The 20,513-nt window shown below is 34.9% G+C and overlaps 1 protein-coding gene across 2 annotated transcripts; it reads right to left on the bottom strand.

Annotated features, from left to right (window-relative positions):
* Positions 1-1,163: 1,163 nt before the first annotated feature.
* Positions 1,164-18,655, bottom strand: LOC132312520 (polyadenylate-binding protein 1-like). Of its 2 annotated transcripts, none has more exons than XM_059810910.1 (6): positions 18,372-18,655; positions 18,157-18,259; positions 14,300-14,373; positions 6,127-6,318; positions 5,906-6,036; positions 1,164-1,565 (listed from the first exon to the last, which is right to left on the bottom strand). In XM_059810910.1, the coding sequence occupies exons 1-6, from the start codon at positions 18,489-18,491 to the stop codon at positions 1,520-1,522; spliced, it is 666 nt and encodes a 221-aa protein (XP_059666893.1). In that variant the 5' UTR covers positions 18,492-18,655; the 3' UTR covers positions 1,164-1,519. The 2 variants fall into 2 exon arrangements, with proteins under 2 accessions (XP_059666893.1, XP_059666894.1); XM_059810911.1 differs by having other exon boundaries at positions 14,300-14,370; positions 18,372-18,654.
* Between the last annotated feature and the right edge of the window lie 1,858 nt (positions 18,656-20,513).

Below are 20,513 nucleotides of genomic sequence, written 5' to 3'. Positions count from 1 at the left end.
AGTGTGTAGTAGAGACAACTTCAATCTTAAAAAAAAATGATAAGATCAAGTAGCATTTTATATGGTTTATGCAGTCCTCAGCCAATGGATCACAATTTTTCTTAAAATATTATAATAAAAAATAAACAATATGTACGTCATCACTTGATGTGGACCAATAATAAATAAATACGCCATGTTTAAGATATGATACATACTCATTTATCAAATGAAAGATTATATTTTATTGGTCTACATCAACAATAAAGACGGTGTACATTCCAACTCGTGAGCACTTAAGTATTGTTCATAAAAAATACCAATTTTACAAATAGTAAGTGACCGTTTAGCACTTAAATATTGTTCATAAAAAATACCAATTTTACAAATAGTAAGTGACCGTTTGGCAATTAATGCTTTACTAATTTGAACATTCTCTTTTAGTTGCGTTTAACAATAATAATAATAAATAAAGTTTTTTAGAAATAACAATTTTTTGGCTTGGTACAGTTTTTAAGCCGAAGCTCAAATTTGGAGGTATTTTAATGCAAAATACCATATAAAAATATATGAAATTTGAAATAATAGATATGAAATTTGCATGAGCACATTTCGATAAATTCTCCAATTTTTACAAATTTAACAAGTGATGTACCTTCGAATTTTTTTGAGACCCTATCGACCTCCCAAAATGAACTCGAATCAAGCTTTTCCACCCTAAACCAAAACTTCTACGCTTCACAGGTCCACCCCTACAAAAAGATGGGAGTGAAAGTGAACATCATCGTTTATTATGCTTCATTTTTAATATTTTAAACTCACCGATTCCTTCAATTCCGAAAGTTCAACATGAAAATGAAATCCCTCCAAACCTATTTTATTCCATTTAAATGTAAAATGAACTTTCAATTCATTCTCACCAAAATCCACATTGATAGAAAACCAGTTTCCACCGATTCCTTCAATTCGGAAGGTTCAACATGAAAATGGAATCCCTCCAAACCCTAGAATAGAAGCATTTTATTCCATTTAAATGTAAAATGAACTTTCAATTCATTCTCACGAAAATCCACATTGATGGAAAACCAGTTTCATGGTCATATTGAAGAATGCTGTGCATCATACGAACCAGAGCGAATTGCCCTCACTGAATCCTATCCAAGCAAAGAACGAAATCAGTGATCTACAACAATCTAAGAAACTTAAAATGTCCAATCACAGACTTTGAATTCACATGTATCTAAGAATTCAAGAGAACACAATATCTGGGAATGTTTTTGACTACGACAAATATTTGTTTATCTGACTCTCTCTATCTCTAGAGCAAGTAAATGCCTGCAACTAAAGAACATAAAACTATTACCTCCAGGACAAAATGGGGAAATTAAATAAGTCGATCTTTTTAGCATGCAAATGATGGTACAAGTGCCAAGGAAAATGACCCTCCACATTACAGAATAATAGATATAACCATCATAAGCCGAACATGGCAACTGCTGCTTTACAACTTAGGCAGCGAGTCAAACAAGATCCCTGATCTTCAGTATGGTCTGTACCGCACAGGACGCCTGAACCTTGGAACCCTTCTGCACAAGATAAAATAGTTCAATAAATATTTCCTCGTCTAACAAGATGAATTGTAAATGCGAAGGACAGCTCAATGCAAAAAACAACACTCGTTTTACCCCTTTAGAGCAAGGAGCAACAAAAGCAATCGAGTAGGTTGCGTTAATGATAAAATAGAACACACAAAAATACCAACTGGACAAGTACACGCTACAGAAAAAGGAAATCGGATGTAATGTTCCATCCTGCACTCCAAACCTGTCCTAATCCTGCACTCCAAACCTGTCCTAATGGGGTTGCATTGAGTGCAGTACCCAGAAAACCCACCTCTCATTGCATCCTTAATTCTATAGATACATATAGCACTACTGCAGTGCCAACGTAAAGTTTTAAAAGTTTTCAAAGCCCAAACCAGCACACAGACCTTCAAAACCTTCTACTAATTCCTTTGGAAAATTAAGCCATCAAATCTTAAATTAAAGGAGATTTAATATGATTCTGTAAATTGGTGAAACTGCAATCTTCTGATTTTTATGAAAGACATAAGTAAAATTGATTTTTGTAATTTCTTTGAATTTTATTATGAAACGATTATTTACAAATCTACCTTATACTTCTTCATTCTTTTTCACGTTCTGGACAAGCAAAAAGCTAGTCTATTTAGCACATATTCGTAGTTCTTGAAGTCATCCAGACATATTATGTGTATCATTTTCCTTCCTTCGTTTTTCAAAATTTTTCAAAAAAAGATCAAACACTAAACCAAGGGAGTTCAAAATCAATTTTAAAATATGTGGGAGATGTATGGCCCATAAAGCACATACATGGACAAAAAATCATTTTCCTTTCAAAATTAACATTACTTTTTGTTAAGTTTAATTTGCAGTAAATTTTTGATAAGTTTTCCAATTTCATGATTGTTCAAACAATAAAAGAAGACATAAAAACTACTAGGTAGATGCAGCTGAACCACTCTTTGATTAAACAGCCCATGCACTTAATAAGGAGGAATCACTAAAGTCCAAAGGCAAGAGAACAGTCTTGGGAGAAAACTAGGAATAAGAGTCAGACATTCTCCCATGCCCTCAACAACATACATAGCAGTTATGATACATTTTTAATGAAACATTTTAATAACAAACACCTACTTCCAACAAAATAAACTGACGAAAAAAGGGTCTCTGCTGTTTGATAGAAAAAAGAAGAGAGAAGAATTGGAAGTTATCCAAAATGGGTTTACGAAGATTTTCTAGAACAAATATTAAGGTAAATAGTGGTCCCATTTTTGGGAAATGATGCATGAAAAATGCACTCTGAATATATTCAAACAATTAATAGATGCACCATGGGAGATATTAATACCAAAAAGATTGTACACAACCATTGAAATTTCTGACACTAGTGTCCTAACACCTCATTCTTCTACTCTGACGTCTTAACAGTTAACACCTAAGTTCCCTCTAAACTTTAGAGCAGAAACAAAAGTAAGGACTTGAAACCTTTTTAAATTTGATACAATGCTCAAATTATTTCTACATAAGTGAACAAGAGCCACAAAGCAAATTATTGGAATGTTTCTTGGGTTACATAGACATTTAAACAGAATCAAATGTCTCTCCAAAATCTTAAAAATACAAATATGAAATATCCCATATGATCAGTGACCTCCTGGAGACCCAAATGATGTCAAATGGAATCATTTCTTGTCCTCAATGAACTAGATCAACAGGAAAGTCTTTTCAACATAAATTATTTTTATCTGCTCAAGCGCTAAAAAGATCAGGGCTAGTCAGTCTCAAGGAGAAGACTCCATGCAATCTAATTTAACAACTATTTAACTATGGACACCTCCAACCTTCAAACCAATGATATTCATTGGGATACTCGAGTCCAATTGCTTTTACTTGGTGAAAGACATTCTATGTTTTTTTTTTTTTGATAAGTAATAATAAATTAAAAAGGGCGTTAAAAAAAGGAACGCGTCCCTAAAACATGAGATGATCTAGGGACTAAGGTCCCAAAGAATCCAGAAAAGTAATTAAATCATCAGAAGAGGAGCAAAAACTCCTCTTCACATAACTAAAGAGAGAACGAATAATAATAAGTTTCAGTGTCACCGTAGATGACTCATTTCCTTCAAACATTCTACTATTTCTCTCTTTCCAAATGCACCACCAAACACAATGTGGGACAGTTCTCCATGAATCGCGAACACCCCTACTCACATGACATCTTATCCAAGCATGAATCAAATCCTTAGTAGAACGGGGCATTACCCAACACATGCCAAACAAACCAAGAATAAGATTTCAACAATCGTGCACCACAGGGCAATGCATTAGGAGATGATCAACAGATTCCCCATCTTGCTTGCAAAGGCAACACTAATTAACAATACAATTTCCCCTCTTCCGTAAATTATCAATCGTCAGAATCTAACCCCAAACAGCTGTCCACACAAAGAATGCCACCCTAGTAGGTGTCGAGGAGCGCCATATGGTCTTCCATGGGAATTCAAATCTGACAAAATTAGACAGACATAAAAACAAGGATCTCACTTTAAAACGATTGTGAGAAGAGGGAATCCATGTCAAATTGTCTTTCCCCCTGCCAATTCCTTCCTGCCGATACAATTGGTCCAGAAAAATACTCACCTCGTTCAACTCCCAATCCTGAAATGAACACCGAAAATGCACATTCCACGTAAACCCACTATTATCAAGCCGATAACAGTCAGCTACATAGGCATATTTATCAACTGCAATACTGTATAATCTGGGAATAGTACAAAATATTGGCTGATCCCCACACTAAAGATCTTCCCAAAACCAGACGCATCTACTATCACGAACTGTGAAAGACATTCTATGTTATTAATAAAAAAACATAGCTTCCTAGGGTTACACTTGACTTTCCAGGTCTACAGATTTTCCTACAGAGTTCCTATGACAAACACAAGATATCCTCTAGCCTGACATCGTTCCAAACCGAATAATTAGATACAAATTCTATCTCATCCATAATCTCTCGATACAACAATTTCCTAGGCTAGAACTTGGTTGAGAAGCAGTAGAATTTGACAAAACTCGTCAAATTCTCTACAAGTAAAACCTTCTTCAGTCTCAATGTTCCATAAATTAGAGGATGAAGGTTCTGGCTCTTAGATAAAAGATTGGAAGTCCACAAATATAACTTTGGTGTTTTCCATAGTCCCCATATCCAAAAGGTTCCTCCCGATTGAATAATAGAGTTAATAATGATGCCAAGATCATAAATAGATGGTGACACAATTATAATATGGGACCTTCTTCACAAAATTCCATATCAACCAAGGGAAGAAAAACAAAAATAGAGTCTTGGACAAAACATAAGGACAGTACAAAACTACACTGAAGAGAGAAGCAAATGAAACAGACTATGCACTAAAAAACCTAGAATAACCCATAGGCTCATAGCCTTCTTCACCCAAGCTTTGAAGGACTGAAGGATGAGGTTAAGACTCAACATTCCATAGCATGCATGATGTGACTTTTATGATAACGTTGTGAAGGGTACAGTGCCAAGTAAATTAATGAAAAAGTTAGCTTCAAAAACCCCACCCTGAGATTATAGTACTTTTCCACCAAACGATGACCAGGAAAGGGGAGAAAGGTGGTGTTGTTGGCATTAACTTAGATGAAGGAAATCAAACAACAACATCAGAGATGAGTTTTCTTAACTTTTAATGTATGCGCCATGTGTATGTTTCTTGAAATTCTAAAGTGATTTTAAGTGTCCAAAACTAATCAAATAACCAAAATAAAATGCAATGTTAGGGACCAAACATTGTCAATAGAGGAAAATTTATTTTTCTAGCTCGCAATCTTCCTGCATCCTGATTTCAATTATGTTTGCTTGTCATATTGAATTCACTTGGAATGGACACTATAACTCCCTAGAAAGTAAAAGGAAAGGCCTCTTGAGAACGTTCAATAAAGTATTTGTTTGCTCATTGAAACCACTGTCAGCACTATAATCCTTCCTATTGTTTTCTGAGCATAATTTTTCTAACACTCTTAGCACTGAATTATACTTACCCTATATCGGCCACTTAGCTTCCTTCTAAAGGTTCTCTTTCTCTTTCAAATTTCCCGAGGGTATTAAAGCTTAAGACGGGAGTTTGGATAGCCTCATTAATGTTGGTTGTTACTACAGCCGGTAAAAAGTTTCTAAGAGAAGCGCTCTAGTCTTCCTTAGGATCTAATCTCTTATTTTTTAAAACATCCCTGAATCTGATCCTAGTAAGGAAGAGTTGAATACCAATATGGTGGAGAAAAGAGAAGATAAGCACCAAAAAGCACAAAGTATTTATAACGCTTACCCATAAGCATATGGAGGATAGAAAGGTGGTCCAGGCATGAAGGGTCTTCTGGAGCGAAAGCCAAAATATGGGTTGGGGCGGCGGCCCCTATACTGTTTCATTCCAGGAACATTAGTTCGTTTAGCAGATACCTGCAGGAAAACAAAACCAACCACCATAATTAAAAAAGTGAAAGCAGAGTCTTTCAAAGTTACTGACTTCAACCATCATAGTTTGAAAACCTTCAACTGACGGCCATGGAGCTCAGATTCATTTAAAAGAACAGCATTTTGAACAGCATCAATTTCAACAAACTCCACATAGGCAAATCCTTTGGGCTGACCGAATTTGTCTGTCAATATTGTCACTCTATTAACTGTTCCACAGGATTGGAAATGCTGCTGGACTTCCTCAGGTGTACATGCATAGTCTACCTGGAGTTTAAAATAGAATAAAGAGGAAATTGATTATCACTCACTCCTAGACAATGTTTAGCCCTAGTAGATAAGCATCAAAACCCAGAAACATATGAAAGACAATGAAAATGGTTTCAATAATAAAAATAATAATGGATTCCAAGCCACCAAAGCCACATTAAACTTGAAATTAACAAACTAAACTGACTCCATCTAACTAAATTCCTCATACATAACTTGTTTCAATTACAATTGAGCATAGATCCTTAGTATGACTGAATCAAAGCCTTTCATTAACCATAATAGCTCCTCATACATTTTCCTTTTCACAATACAAACACAATCCAAATGAATATGGAAAAATAAGATCAATTATTATTATTATTATTTTTTCACAACCAAAATTTCATTAATATCAAAATCATATGCAGACCTGTAAACTAAAAAATTCAGTTTGGATCAAGATCCGAATCTGATAAGGAATTTTTACTACCTGGTTTGATCCAATAATCCAACGGATGAATCCATATCCGATTTATTGTTTATCAAATATCAAATCTAATAACCCGATATCTTAATGGGTCTAATTTATGTAACAAAATTCAGTGTCAAAAGAGATGGACAAATAAATATTTAAAAAAGATAAGAGACAGAGTGAGGACCAAAATTAATTAGAGAGAGAGAAGAAGAAAATTAAGCCTTTGACTCTTCGTTAACGAAAAAGTCAATACGGCAATAAACTGAGAGGGAAGGAAGAAAAAAAGAAATGAGGAAACAACTGAGATAATTAAGAGTATGGTATATATAAGAGACCACTATTTTATTATGTATGCAACATTTTCATTAATTTTTATATCACATACTAAGCTAACTATAAAAATTAATGCACACATGTTATATCAAGTTAGGTCGGATTGGATTGTTAGAAGATTGAATTGACCAGAGTCCATATTTGATTTGTTAATAGACTGATTATCAAATTTGGATTGATAATTATCAAATTAAATATTTCAACAAATATATGATGTTATACTTGAAGAAATTGCGTGCTAAGCCCAGTACCGTATCCATGGATTCAAATGAGCCAATGGCCTTATCGAGCTTGGCTTGTTTATTCATCAAGCTTCAGTACAAGGCTTGGGCTCTGATCATCTCCTAGATAAATGAGTCCATGGTTGAGCCTAGCTGTTCACGAACAGCTCGACTTATTCAGGAAATCTAATTAAGTAGAAGAAGAAGAAATAAGAGAGTTTTACTGCAGATTTTTGTGCATGATAATAGGTTATGGATTGTCATGAACCATAATTGTAGTGAAGTACTCAAACCCTGTTATGAAATGATGGTATTATCTGAGAAAATTGCATGGGGGATGAAGGGCCAAAGAAAAAGAGAGCAGGACTTTCGAAATATGAGATAGAGCTTGAGAAATGTATAGATCTAATGATTATGATGCGAGAGGTTGCAGGGGGTAGCCTCCGTGTAGGGTTTTGGTTTAGTCCTTCAGTTTTTTTCCTTGTATACTTCATGAATCCAAGATTGAAATCTGGTGCTTTTTTAATTTGCCTCCATCTACAAGAAAATGTCTTTATTGTCTCAAACACATCTGACAAGTAGATGCATAAAGCAATTAAAAAATGTAATGGAATTGCAGTAAGTACAATTCCATGAAAAATTAACTAATTTCCAGCAGCAATAAAGTTGCATCAGGGGCTAACTCGAGCACATTATTTTTTATATATTTTACAGATTATACCGACTGCAAGTCCAAAGAAGATACTCTGTCATGTGTTGATGTAACAGTTAGTTGATGAGGCAAGAGTGGTTAAAATTTCCCACTAACAACCAGGTATCCTTCAAACAGAAGGTTTTAGAATGACTGTCAATTACCCCAAAGGCTTCAGCTATTAAGGAATGAGCCCAACAATGTTTATCGAGCTCTATAACACCCTCCCTCATGTGAGATCCAGTTTTCTATATAGAAAGGCAAGTAGATACGCTGAAAAAAATGTAAACTTGCACACAAACGAGGAAATAGATAAAAACGTGGAGACTTACACCCAAAACTTTCCAAAATCAAAGCTTTGATACCATGTTACTGTGTTGACAACCATCATCTCCAAAAGTGAAGCTATTAGAGAGGGCATAATCTTATTATTTATATCTCCAACACTTGGTTGGATAAAGAAAACATTCCCCCCATGCTTACGTTCCCTCTTCATTCTTGAAAAGTGAAGAATGGGCCTCAGCCGGCGGCTACCGGCTCAGAGCGAGCCGCAGCTCTTCGTGCTCTGAGCTCATTGTTAGAAGAAATAAGGCTAAGTTAGTTGCCCAAGGTAAGAATAGGGTGATGCTATAAAGGAAATTTCCCAATGTGAGAAAAGTTGTAACCTCAAGCAAGCTTAATAGTGGTCTACTCGGAACAAGAAGCATATTTAGATTATAAAACAAGTCTGAATCAACTTGAAATGGGATACGAAATATGGTCAAATAGTACAGCAACTTCTTCGAAGAAATGCAAGACGATTAGGGATAAGAGAAAGCAAAGGGGAAATGGGCTCAAAGAAAAGAACGATGTTTCATTCTTTTGAACTTGAGGTGAAGCTACGTGATAAGGGCCTCTTTTGGTCAGATTGGCGAAGCAGCTGGCCAAGATCATTTAAGGATCAAGCTATTCCCACACTATCTAACTTGGTGTATCAAGCGAAAACCCTGTGCCAACTAGCCTAGGAGGAGTATCCAGTCTTATAGGCTTAGGTCTCACCGAGGCTCTTTGCCTCGAGTGTCTGTTGCGCTCTGCTCTGTGTTGCTATTGTTTCTAAAACGTAGCCTAGAAGTTCAAGCTTTCGTACCCTTTCTAAAAGTAGCAATGGTCTCTAGCCTCTTTTCTAAGTTATTGCTAGCTGCCGATTCCCTTTCTATCTCAAGAGAGAAAGATATATACTATAGAAAGATATCCAAAGGAGCCTTTCTTTGCTTTGCTACGCGTTAGCACATTCTTCGCGGGAGTGCTATATTCCTTGTTTAGGTCTTGGTTCTTTCCTTTTGTCTTAGGATTTCGAGCACTCTGAATCACTGGCAATACTTTTCCTGCATTGATTACAGATATCGAGGTGAAGTGAGACTTACACTTGGGATCTTGGGTGCTTAAATAACATCTACACAAAAAGCTTGAATTACACCCAAAACTTTCCAAAATCAAAGCTTTGATACCATGTTACCGTGTTGAAAACCATCATCTCCAAAAGTAAAGCTATTAGAGAGGGCATAATCTTATTATTTATATCTCCAACACTTGCACTGGCAATACTTTTCATTCATGAGTGGTCCAACGTGTGTATTGATTACAGATATCGAGGTGGTAGTGAGACTTACACTTGGGATCTTGAGTGCCCTAATATCATGTTAAAAAACATCTAGACAAAAAGCTTGAATTATTAAGAAGGCTGCAACCTAAGATTTATATCCTTTAACATGTACAAACAAGACCATGGAAAGCCCAAATATACTCAGGAGTTCATTTTCCATGACAATGGACTCATCAACCCTAAAGGAAAACCGAAGAGAATGTTGCCACAGAAGTCAAGTGGTTCTGGAAAGCTGAAAAGTTCTTATCCATTGTGGTCAGAGCAATGTTGTCAAATCATATATAATAGGGAGTATTCTATTATCTTGGTATCCTAATGTGGTCTCAGGAAATGCTAGCAACTTTGCAAAGAAAGAATGAACAATTTAAAACCTAATTATTCTCCCAGAATGGCTGAAAGGAAATCTTGATGAGTAACTATTACTGGCAAACATTGAGCCAAAGTAAGAGGACTGGCACCTAATGTTAGACTGTACACTAAGATCACTGATAGTAGAAGTAGCTGGCCAAAACTTTCCAAAATCAAAGCTTCGATACCATGTTACCGTGTCGACAACCATCATCTCCAAAAGTAAAGCTATTAGAGAGGGCATAATCTTATTATTTATATCTCCAACACTTGCACTGGCAATACTTTTCATTCATGAGTGGTTCAACGTGTGTATTGATTATAGTAATCAAGGTGGTACTGAGACTTACACTTGGGATCTTGAGTGCTCTAATATCATGTTAAAAACCATCTACACAAAAAGCCTAAATTATTAAGAAAGCTGCAACCTAAGATTTATATCCTTTAACATGAACAAACAAGACCATGGACTACGAAGCACCGACACGGCTGAAGGAGGAAACATACCGGTGTCCGATACGTTTCAGCCGTGTCCTAATTTTTTCCCCCCAAAATATGTAACCGACACAGCAGCAGACACAGCAAGACACAGCTATTAGTTAAAACTTTTTTTTTTTCTCCTTCTTTACAGAGATAGAAGATGATATATATATATATATATATATATATATATATATATATATATATATATATATTCTCAATATATAAAAGAAAGGGAAAAGATCATGGAGAGAGAGAGAGGAGAGATCAAAGATAAGATTCAGAAAAAGTGGAAATTGGTTGAGATCTTGGTGAGAGAAACCAGGAAGACCAGAGGAGATGGAAAAGATAAGGGAGAAGAAGGGCAGAGAGAGGACGTCTGTTATGGTGAGGAAGAGAGACGGACTTCAATTTTATCTTCTGTTGTCAGGAGACTTGAGATGATTCAACGTAACTTCCTTTGGGGTGGTAGGAGGGATGAGTTTACGTATCTTCTTGTTCGGTGGGAGCAGGTTTGCAAGCCTCTTAAGTCAGGAGGCCTCGGGATTCGGAGGTTGGTCCCATTCAACAGGGCCCTTCTTGGCAAATGGCTTTGGAAGTTTGGCAGTGAAAGACATAGACTTTGGAGGAAGATAGTTGCTAGCCGGTTTGGGGAGGATAGAGGGGGTTGGTCTGCTAGATTGGCTAGATCTGCTATCGGCGTGGGTGTGTGGCAGTCTGTTGGGAAGGGTTGGGATGAATTTTCTAAGCATGTTAGATTCAGAGTCCGGGAAGGGCGGAGTGTCCGGTTTTGGGAGGATCCTTGGTCCGAGGAACGTCCTTTGTGTCAATGGTTTCCAAGGTTGTTTAGGATTGCTGTGGATTGCCATGCTTTGGTTGCTGACTATTATCGCCTTGCTTTTTTGGACCTTTTTTATCGTCAGGAGATGGAGGGCACTGGGGCGGACCTTTTGACTTGGGTGCCTTCTTCGCAGGGGACTTTTCAGGTCCGGTCTTTCTTCTTCTGTCGTTCCAGTTTTCAGGCCCCTCTTATCCATGGAAAACGGTTTGGCATTCGAAGGCTCCTGTTAGGGTGGCTTTTTTTGCTTGGACTGCTGCTTGGGGCAAGATCCTGACTGTGGACAATTTGAGGAAGAGGAGACATGTTATTGTTATTCGGTGTTGTCTGTGTATCACCGATGGAGAGTCTGTGGACCACCTTCTCTTGCACTGCCCAGTGGCCCACGACTGTTGGAGCCTTATGTTGGGTCTTTTTGCCGTTCAGTGGGTTATGCGACGGACCTCACGAGGTCTTATCGATATTTGGAGGGGACAGAGGGTGGGGGCTCGAGTTTGTAACTTCGGAGGGAACAGAGGGTGGGGGCTCAAGTTCGTAACTTCTGGAGGGCGACTCCCCTCTGCATTTGGTGGTGTCTGTGGAAAGAACGCAATAGAAGATCCTTTGCTAGGGAGGAGTTACCCGGGGGCTCTTAAGTATTCTATTATTTGTTCTCTTTTTAGTTGGGGCATGGGGAGAGATTGTTCTTCCGTTGAGGACTTTTTGGACTTTTTGGGGTCTTTAGATCCCTAGGCTTTCTTTGTTTTTTAGCTCTTGGTTCTTGTACAGCTCTTGGGATGCGTTCCCCTTTTGAACGTTTTTAATACATTTCTACTTATCAAAAAAAAAGATTATATGCACCTTTTGGATCTAAAGATTACCTTTGTTTTTTTTTTTCTTCTTTTCTTTTGGGTTGGTATTTTATTGTAAGGTGGGCTTATGGACCTTATGCAGCTATGCTGTTGAAAAGAAATATTCAATGGTTAGTGGGCCTATTGAAATGGGTTATGAATTAAGCAGCAATTGAGATTAAAATTAATTGTTATATATAATATAATTATATTATTATTTTATTACACTATCCTTGCTGTATCCATGTCCTATTTTATAGGTTTGGGCCGTTTGGCGTATCGCCGTATCCGTGCTTCATAGACCATGGAAAGCCCAAATATACTCGGGAGTTCATTTTCCATGACAATGGACTCATCAATCCTAAAGGAAAACTGAAGAAAATGATGCCACAGAAGTATAAGTGGTTCTGGAAAGCTGAAATGTTCTTCTCCGTTGTGGTCAGAGCAATGTTGTCAAATCATATATACGAAGGAGTACTCTATTATCTTGCTGAAATCCTAATGTGGTCTCAGGAAATGCTAGCAACTTCGCAAAGAAAGAATGAACAATTTAAAACCTAATTATTCTCCCAGAATGGCTGAAAGGAAATCTTGTCGAGTAACAATTACTGGCAAACATTGAGCCAAAGTAAGAGGACTGGTACCTAATGTTAGACTGTACACTAAGATCACTGATGGTAGAAGTAGCTGGCCAGCAGCATCACAAGAGCTTTCTAAGAAACTTACACCAAAGTTCCAAACATAGAAACAACTTATTCTTTTTCCAAGCGACATAAGTGAAATACATACACATTTACCTAAATTGTTGAATTTGCATCAACTAATTACCAAGTATCAAAACAATAAAATAAAAAATAAAGTATAAAAAAGATCACCAAAACCATTGACTTGAAGTCTGCCATGCCTACTTTACAGTTCACTCTGGTCAATGGATATTAAAAATTCCTATTAAAGGGGGCTTAAGCACCTTAAACTATAAAAGAGGCATAAAAACCTTAAGCCATTACCGTACGTGCATTGTTAAAACATCAAGAACAAGGACTACTACATCTGAATTAGGAGTGGAACTTGAACTCAAATTTAACCATATTAAAGGTAGGACTGGCTCTTCCCCTCTGGAACCAAAGAAAATGTTCAAGAATTCTATCCCAAACAGCCTTATTATGACAGGGGTCAAGTTATTAATGACTAATGAGGGGCTAACACCCGTCGATTAGGATATATAATTTATAACCAATTCCATTATTTTTATATTTTGTTGTTTGTTTTCTTGGATGAAATGTTTCTCAGCTATCAGGGCAGCTATAAGTACAAAGGGCCGGTGGTTGGAAGGGTTCTACGTTTCAAAATAAAAAATAAAAAAATTACTAGAACAGGAATAATTAAGTATGAAACTAGCACAAGGGACAAAAAAAAAATTGCCCTAAAAAAACTAATTTCCAAAACATATTAGAAATGATTGCAGAATGATTTGATAGCTCAATACTCATCTAATAAAGTCACTTTCTTGAATCAAAAATAAATAACAAAATTTAGTGACCCAAGACGCCGTGGATCATTTAATACTGGCATCTTGCTACTAACAGCATAGCAATCATTCTTCGCAAAAATTTTTGCTTAGTGATAGCTTGAAGCTTTCTAATGACACCAAGAGCAAACCCTGAGAGTATTTCATAGACAATGACAATGAGACCAATCTTTATCATGTCTTTCTAATTTGGTTCTTCGCCCAATATCTCAAGCTAAGCTAAACCACATGCAGGTGCTGTTGTTAATCAAGTATAATTGAACAATGGGTGTGCATTTTTACATCAAACTGGTTCATCTGAAGACCATGTCCGACCAATTTTTGACACTGAAATTGATAAAGGAATAAATAACAAAATATTAACATACAGATATAGCATAAAAAGAGAAAATGACCCATAAACAACTACCATTAATCACTTAAATTGGTTTATTTACACCTATGGTTACTCTTATGTTACATGGACTCATTTAAATGTGGGAGAACTTGTGTTTGACACATATTTCATGAAGGTGAGCATAATATAAACATTCTTCGCATGAAAAATACATCTACTCAACATGGAAATATAAAAAATAAACTATACAAGAGAAGGGATTGTAAACCTCACATTACCAACATATATTGACCGCGAATCCACCTCTTCCTTTTCAGCTTGAGTAGCAGAGGCGCCAGGGGAATCTTCTTACATACACAAAAAAAAAGAAAAAGGAGGGAAAGAAAGAACAATAATTAATGTTGGCAATATTAGCAGACTTTGCAAAATTGCAAATACCAGAAAGCAAAGTGACAGGACCCAAAAACAGATGACATTATGACCACTTCAAAAATCTCAGGTCTCTAATCGTCTATAAATGCTACATAACAATATAACATCCTACCAATCACTTTTCTGGAAAATATATATGCATATAAGCACACACATGACAAGATTTAAAAGCATACTTAAGAACATTTTAGGGATGCCACTAGTTCAAGTGACATTTCAGATACACTACTGACAAAACAACCATTAGCCATGTATGAGCCCAATCCAAACTTGAATATCTTGATTTCGAACACTGCTGTCCGCCCACTTTTCCAGGGTTTACAAGAAACTGTAAGATGGATTTCCTAGCATTTTAATAGAAAGAGGTTCAGGTTGGACAAATTGTAAGCATTAAATTTCTTAGCCATGTCCAAATGCAATTTTAATTTAGTCAACGACAAAATTATTTGTTCAAAGCTCATGCAGGGGATACCATAAGTTAGAAGAAGAAGAGTTTCTTTAGATTCAAAATTTTTGGACCAAGGCATATTACCAAATTGTTGACGTAGCTGAGTCTTCCTTTCAGGTTTGGATTGCTTTCTACTTCAGGTTGTTAACTTTTTAGACACACTTCCTACTTTTGCTAGGCCACGGATTTATATCATTATTTTTTTATTCTTTTAGTTGAATGAGCATTAGCTTTGTAAATAAAAAGACTCAACGTCTTCACTAAAGTTGTCACAGTGCACGAGAAACTTAAAAGTACAACCATTCAAAAGGAATTACAGAACATCATAAATCCAGCGTGATCTAAAGGTTGAAACCTATTATTATCTAATAGACTTCTTGGAATGATACTCTCCAGTAGATCATTCATACATATAGGTTTCAACAAATGTTGTCAATTCTAAAGTACTTTTAGGGTTGCGATCTGTAACACCACAAAGACGCAATTAGATTATTTTAAAGTAGGGTTATTTGTGCAATCAGTAGATTGTGAAGCTGCATTGGCATTTGATACACTAACTTTATACCAAAAAAAAAAGAGCCTCCATAAATATTTTGATTACACCACAATTGTGGAAAATCAAAATTACAGTACAAAGAGGATGGTATTTATAGCCAAAAGCAGAGAAAACAGAAAACTAAATTATTGGAAAATTTCTCATAATGTTTTTTATCCATCTATAAAAAAGAACATTATGGGTACTGTTTTGTCCAAAATGAGTAAGAATTTATTAACAATTATTTATATCTTTAGGTGTTGTTAGATAACTCAATAAGTACACAATTCTGAATATATCAAGTGATTAACCAATTAAGTGCATTTGATAACACAATTAGATGCCACTTAATAGAATAACTTCTACTTATAAAAGACCTACACTTACTGAACACTTCAAATTTAAACAAGTAACAAAAAAGTTCTCAAATTACAATTAACACTTTAGCAACATTTAAAATCAAGCTCTTAAAATTTTTAATGCTTAATTTTTTGTTTTATCAAACACCACCTTTAGAGATAGGAAATTATTATGAGCTACCTTGGCTAGACTCATAATGATGGAATCAACCATGTAGATTAAAACGAAAAACCTAACTCTTTCTACTTAAGTTGTTTGTCATTAAAAAATAATAAAATAATAATAAAGAAGGCAAGAAACCTACCAGATTCACCCATAGATGGCTAGAGAAAAATGAAGCATTGTCATCACCATGGAGAAAGATGGAACAAACGAGAAAATCTAAAGAAAGGAAGATTTAGCAAACCCTAAACAGTTGAGTTGAACCACGAAAATGAAGTGCCCTGACGCTTTATAACCCATAGCCCTCGTCCCCTCATTATTCTTGAGGATATCTAACCTTCTGGTCGATCTATGGAAGCCCATCAACGGAAGAAAATGAAGGATTTGGTACCCACCATGATTAGATTTTGATGCTGATTGATTTATAAGATTGACAAATAAGTAGAATAGAGGCCAAAGATCTGAACTGGGAAGGGTAGATAGGGAAAAAGTAAAAGACGGAGAATCCAAGATGAAAACATGTCATCATCTGATTGGCACACATTTTGTTTGTATTCCATCTCATCTCTTCCCTTATATTCGTCCACTACATACATGAGATAACCTCGGTCAGCTATCAGCTCACATTCAGATTCTATTGATCTCCCTTAAGTTCATGAAGCTGGGTGAACCAAGGTTGGAGTTGTTCAAGCTCAGCTCATGCCAAAAATAAGCCCAAAAATATTAAGGCTCAAGATCAGTTTGTTTATTATTGAATAAGACTGAATGCTCCGCACCACCTATATGAGTTATTCATGAACATCTTGATTCATTCACAACCCTACTCATAAATAGGAAATTCTGTCAGGAAAACACTTTACCTTGCCTTAATGACCCCATGACGAAATGAACCAACACCTAGACATATACCAACACATGAGACGCATTACCAAATTTGTTGACGGTCACCTAAACAGGCTAGACGTATACCAACACATGAGATGCGTTACCAAATTTGTTGACATGCTTTTGGTAAGACAGAGACTAATCTTCAAAACCTTTAGTTATGCATAATTTTGCATATTTTTCCCCTTAATTCCCATTTGTCGGTTTAACGATTTTGTGAATTTTAGGACTTGTACGATGACATTCTAGTGCTTTAAGTACATAACTCGGAAGCTAGACTAGTTTCCACAATATGTGATAGCCTCAATTGCTTTTAATGTTCTTTCTTCCTTTAAAAAAGAATTATTGGTCTTTATTTTGAAGATCACTTTGACATATTCATAGGATTAAACTATTTTTATTTTTAAAGTAAGGCAATTTGTGGTGAATGTGAATGTAATTTCTTCCTTCCATAACTTTTTGGACAACGCAGAGCACTTAGATTCTTTCACTTTGTATAGGGCTGTATAGGCATTTTGGTATTCTTCATTATGTGCTTGGGTTGCACCACTTCTAGTTAAATTTATTAATGATTATCTTAATTTATCAACAAAAGAATCCAAAAGGAATCTCAAACATATTGATTGCAAAACCTATTTTGACTTGTCACAAATTACTAACATTAGGTATACTTATTACATTTTCATTTCATAGATATTTTGCTCCATTTGATATAAGATTGCAATCTGAACATAGTTTTTAAGCTTTAGAGTGTTATTTCAATTTTCTACCTTTGCACTATTTTTGGGTGGCTTTTTTGGAATTTATCATTTATTTTAATTGTTAACATGATTAACAGCCATGCTACAAGACTTCTTTTCCATTTATGTGCAACCTCAAAATATCTTTAACATTCTCTACATTCAATAAGGGTAGAATAGCAATATCAATGAGCAGTCACAAACATAAAATCAGGTTCTCCATCAACCACAATCCCTACAACACTATAACCACTAACTTACATTAGTTCAAGCTCAAAGAACACAACAGTGTAAATTAAAATTCAATAGGTGACCCAGCTTAATTCCAATAACAAATTTTCTGGATTAATTTCCCTAAACAGTTTAGGCTTCATATTGTTTTTCCCCTTGCAACTAAAAATTAATTTTTTCTTGTAAAAAGTTTTGATTTTTAATCGCAACGAATGAAGCATAACAGCATAATTTTTTTTTTTTTAATCTGAAACAGAAATCGAATTCAAACAACAATGCGACAAGAACAGAAGCATACAAATAAAAAGATTCAAAAAGAGAGTAGAGAGAATGAGACCTTGCCCGGTGCCCATCTCCTTCTCGACTTTTGCCTGCATTTCGCGAAGAGCGCCGGCTTCTTGTTCAATTTCTTTAAGCCTTTTCTTCATGTCCTCCAAGTCCTGTGCAAGGCCAAACCATGAATATTAGGGCAAACAATATATATATATATATATATATATATATATATATATATAAACACACAGGTATACATAGAGAGAGAAATTGAAGGACCTTGGAGTTAGGATCGTCCTCAGGAGCAGTGGACATATCGATATCGGCGTCCATCTCTCCCTCATCGGGTATTTCTCCTCCGTACACTTCATGCTCCTGCTCTTGCTCATGATGTTCCATCTCTCTTTACACAATCTCTGGACCTCTATTGATTCTGTATATATGTGTATACATGTATGTGTGTGTATATATAAATATTAGTAGTACAGTATTCTGGACTTGTTTGTGTCTGGTTTTATTTCTCTCTCCAGAACACAAGCCATTAAGGGCACCGATTAGGAGGTAGGTCGGTAAATTGACGGAAAGGAGATGGTGAACATATGTCATTTTACAAAATTACGGGGGCAATAATGGAATTTGGACAAGTGAGGTTCCAAAGCTAAACCAGTACAACATCGGACTAGAATTTCAGGAAACCCATACTTATTAGGTTAGGAATCCTGAATAACATAAGTAGTCCATTTTTAAAATTTTATTTTTGCACTTTAGTTAAATTAAGTAAAATAATTATATATTCATTTTCTAAATTCTTTTCCTAAAATACTAAATTATCATCTTTAATAAAATAATTCTCATACTCAAACAAATTTAGAAATTATTTGATTAAGAAGGATAATTTGGTAATTCCATTCACTTAAGAAAGTTGTTCAATGTTTTTCTAAAAGGAAAACTACATCTAAGTAGAGTTACAAGTTCTAATAAAATAATGAAATGATTTATTTTAAAAGTTTATTTTTTTTATTTTGATTGAATTAAGCAAAATAATTACAAATATATCAAAAATTATTATTAAGATCCAAAATGTTCTTAATTATTATTTCAAAATATTAAAATATTCTTTTTAAAATCATATAATTCCAAAATATCGAAATAGATAGTTGATGAGCAGTTTAAATTAACAAATACGAATTAAGAAGTTGATAATGACAACTTAAAGAAGGACAAAAATATAAAGTGAGACATAAATTTATAATTTAATAAATAAAAATAAAAGATTTTGAAGTGCATCTGAATTAAACCCCAAACAAGTTGGATTTAAATGAAATCCCTAGTTTAAATATCACTAAAACTGATTTTAATATAAATGGGCAATTTCATCTTTTCAACCATTTAAGGCCTTGTTTAAATGATAATTATGACAAAAGGGCGTTATTGTCCAAAAAAAAATAGTCAATTTATATAGATTTGTGCATATAGTAAACCTCACCTAGTTTAATGAAGGGGTCTGAGAGTTTTCATTTGGATTGAGGAATTTAATGGAGTATTATGGTCTAACAGACGAGAAATTAATGATTGTAACGATTATTGAACTTATTCGTACAACATATGCGTATGAGTCATTCAATATAAATTATTTTAAATAAATTGTTTTATTATTTAAGACTCTTAACTCATATATAATTTTTTCTTTTTTAAATTAGCGTGGTACTTCCCCTTGATACAAGATGGATTGCAATGAAGGATATAGTATCCTAAAAAAAGGCTACCATCATAAATTTAGAAATTATTTAATTTTAGAAAGAATAATCTCTTCTTTCTAAAATAATTTAAATTTATCAAAAAAATTTATTTAATTTAAGAATAACTTAATATTTTGGAATAAAATTTTAGACATCCGAATTTCCTCTCTTAAATTAATTATATAATTTAAGGCCTGTTGAGTCCCAAATCAATTCCTCTTTTTCTCTCTCTGCTCTACTATAGAGATGAATATAATTTGGCTACCACTGCATATTTAGCAAGTGACTTTACTTCATTCTCAATTACTACTACTTCTTTTTTCTATATATATTATATATATTTTTGGGTTATATTCTTGAATCCTTTTTTATTCGCAGCGTTACATGTATATAAATGAGTGGGCCAGGCTTGGGTGGCCCATACTTGTCAGGCCATATCTAAGCCTTTGGGCTTTGTAAGCTTGGGCTTCTTGTAAGAATAAGTACAAAGAAAGTTGGTAATGGTCCAATTAAACTTTATTTAGATTACTATTTTTATTATTTTAACAAAAAATTGTCATTTTTAAGGAGGGGATCGAGCGTTGGTGGCTCGTTTTTGGGATAAACTTAACCTTATTTATTTATTTATTTAATACGATAAACATAAACTAAGTATTTCAGTTTGGTTGAATTGTTACTCGAT

Source organism: Cornus florida, unplaced genomic scaffold (assembly GCF_030987335.1).
Source record: "Cornus florida cultivar Cherokee Brave unplaced genomic scaffold, ASM3098733v1 CherokeeBrave_3.0.0_Hap2_Chr06, whole genome shotgun sequence".
Taxonomy (NCBI): Eukaryota; Viridiplantae; Streptophyta; class Magnoliopsida; order Cornales; family Cornaceae; genus Cornus; species Cornus florida.
Note: the sequence above shows the minus strand (reverse complement) of the source record. Positions and strands in the feature narration are given on the sequence as shown.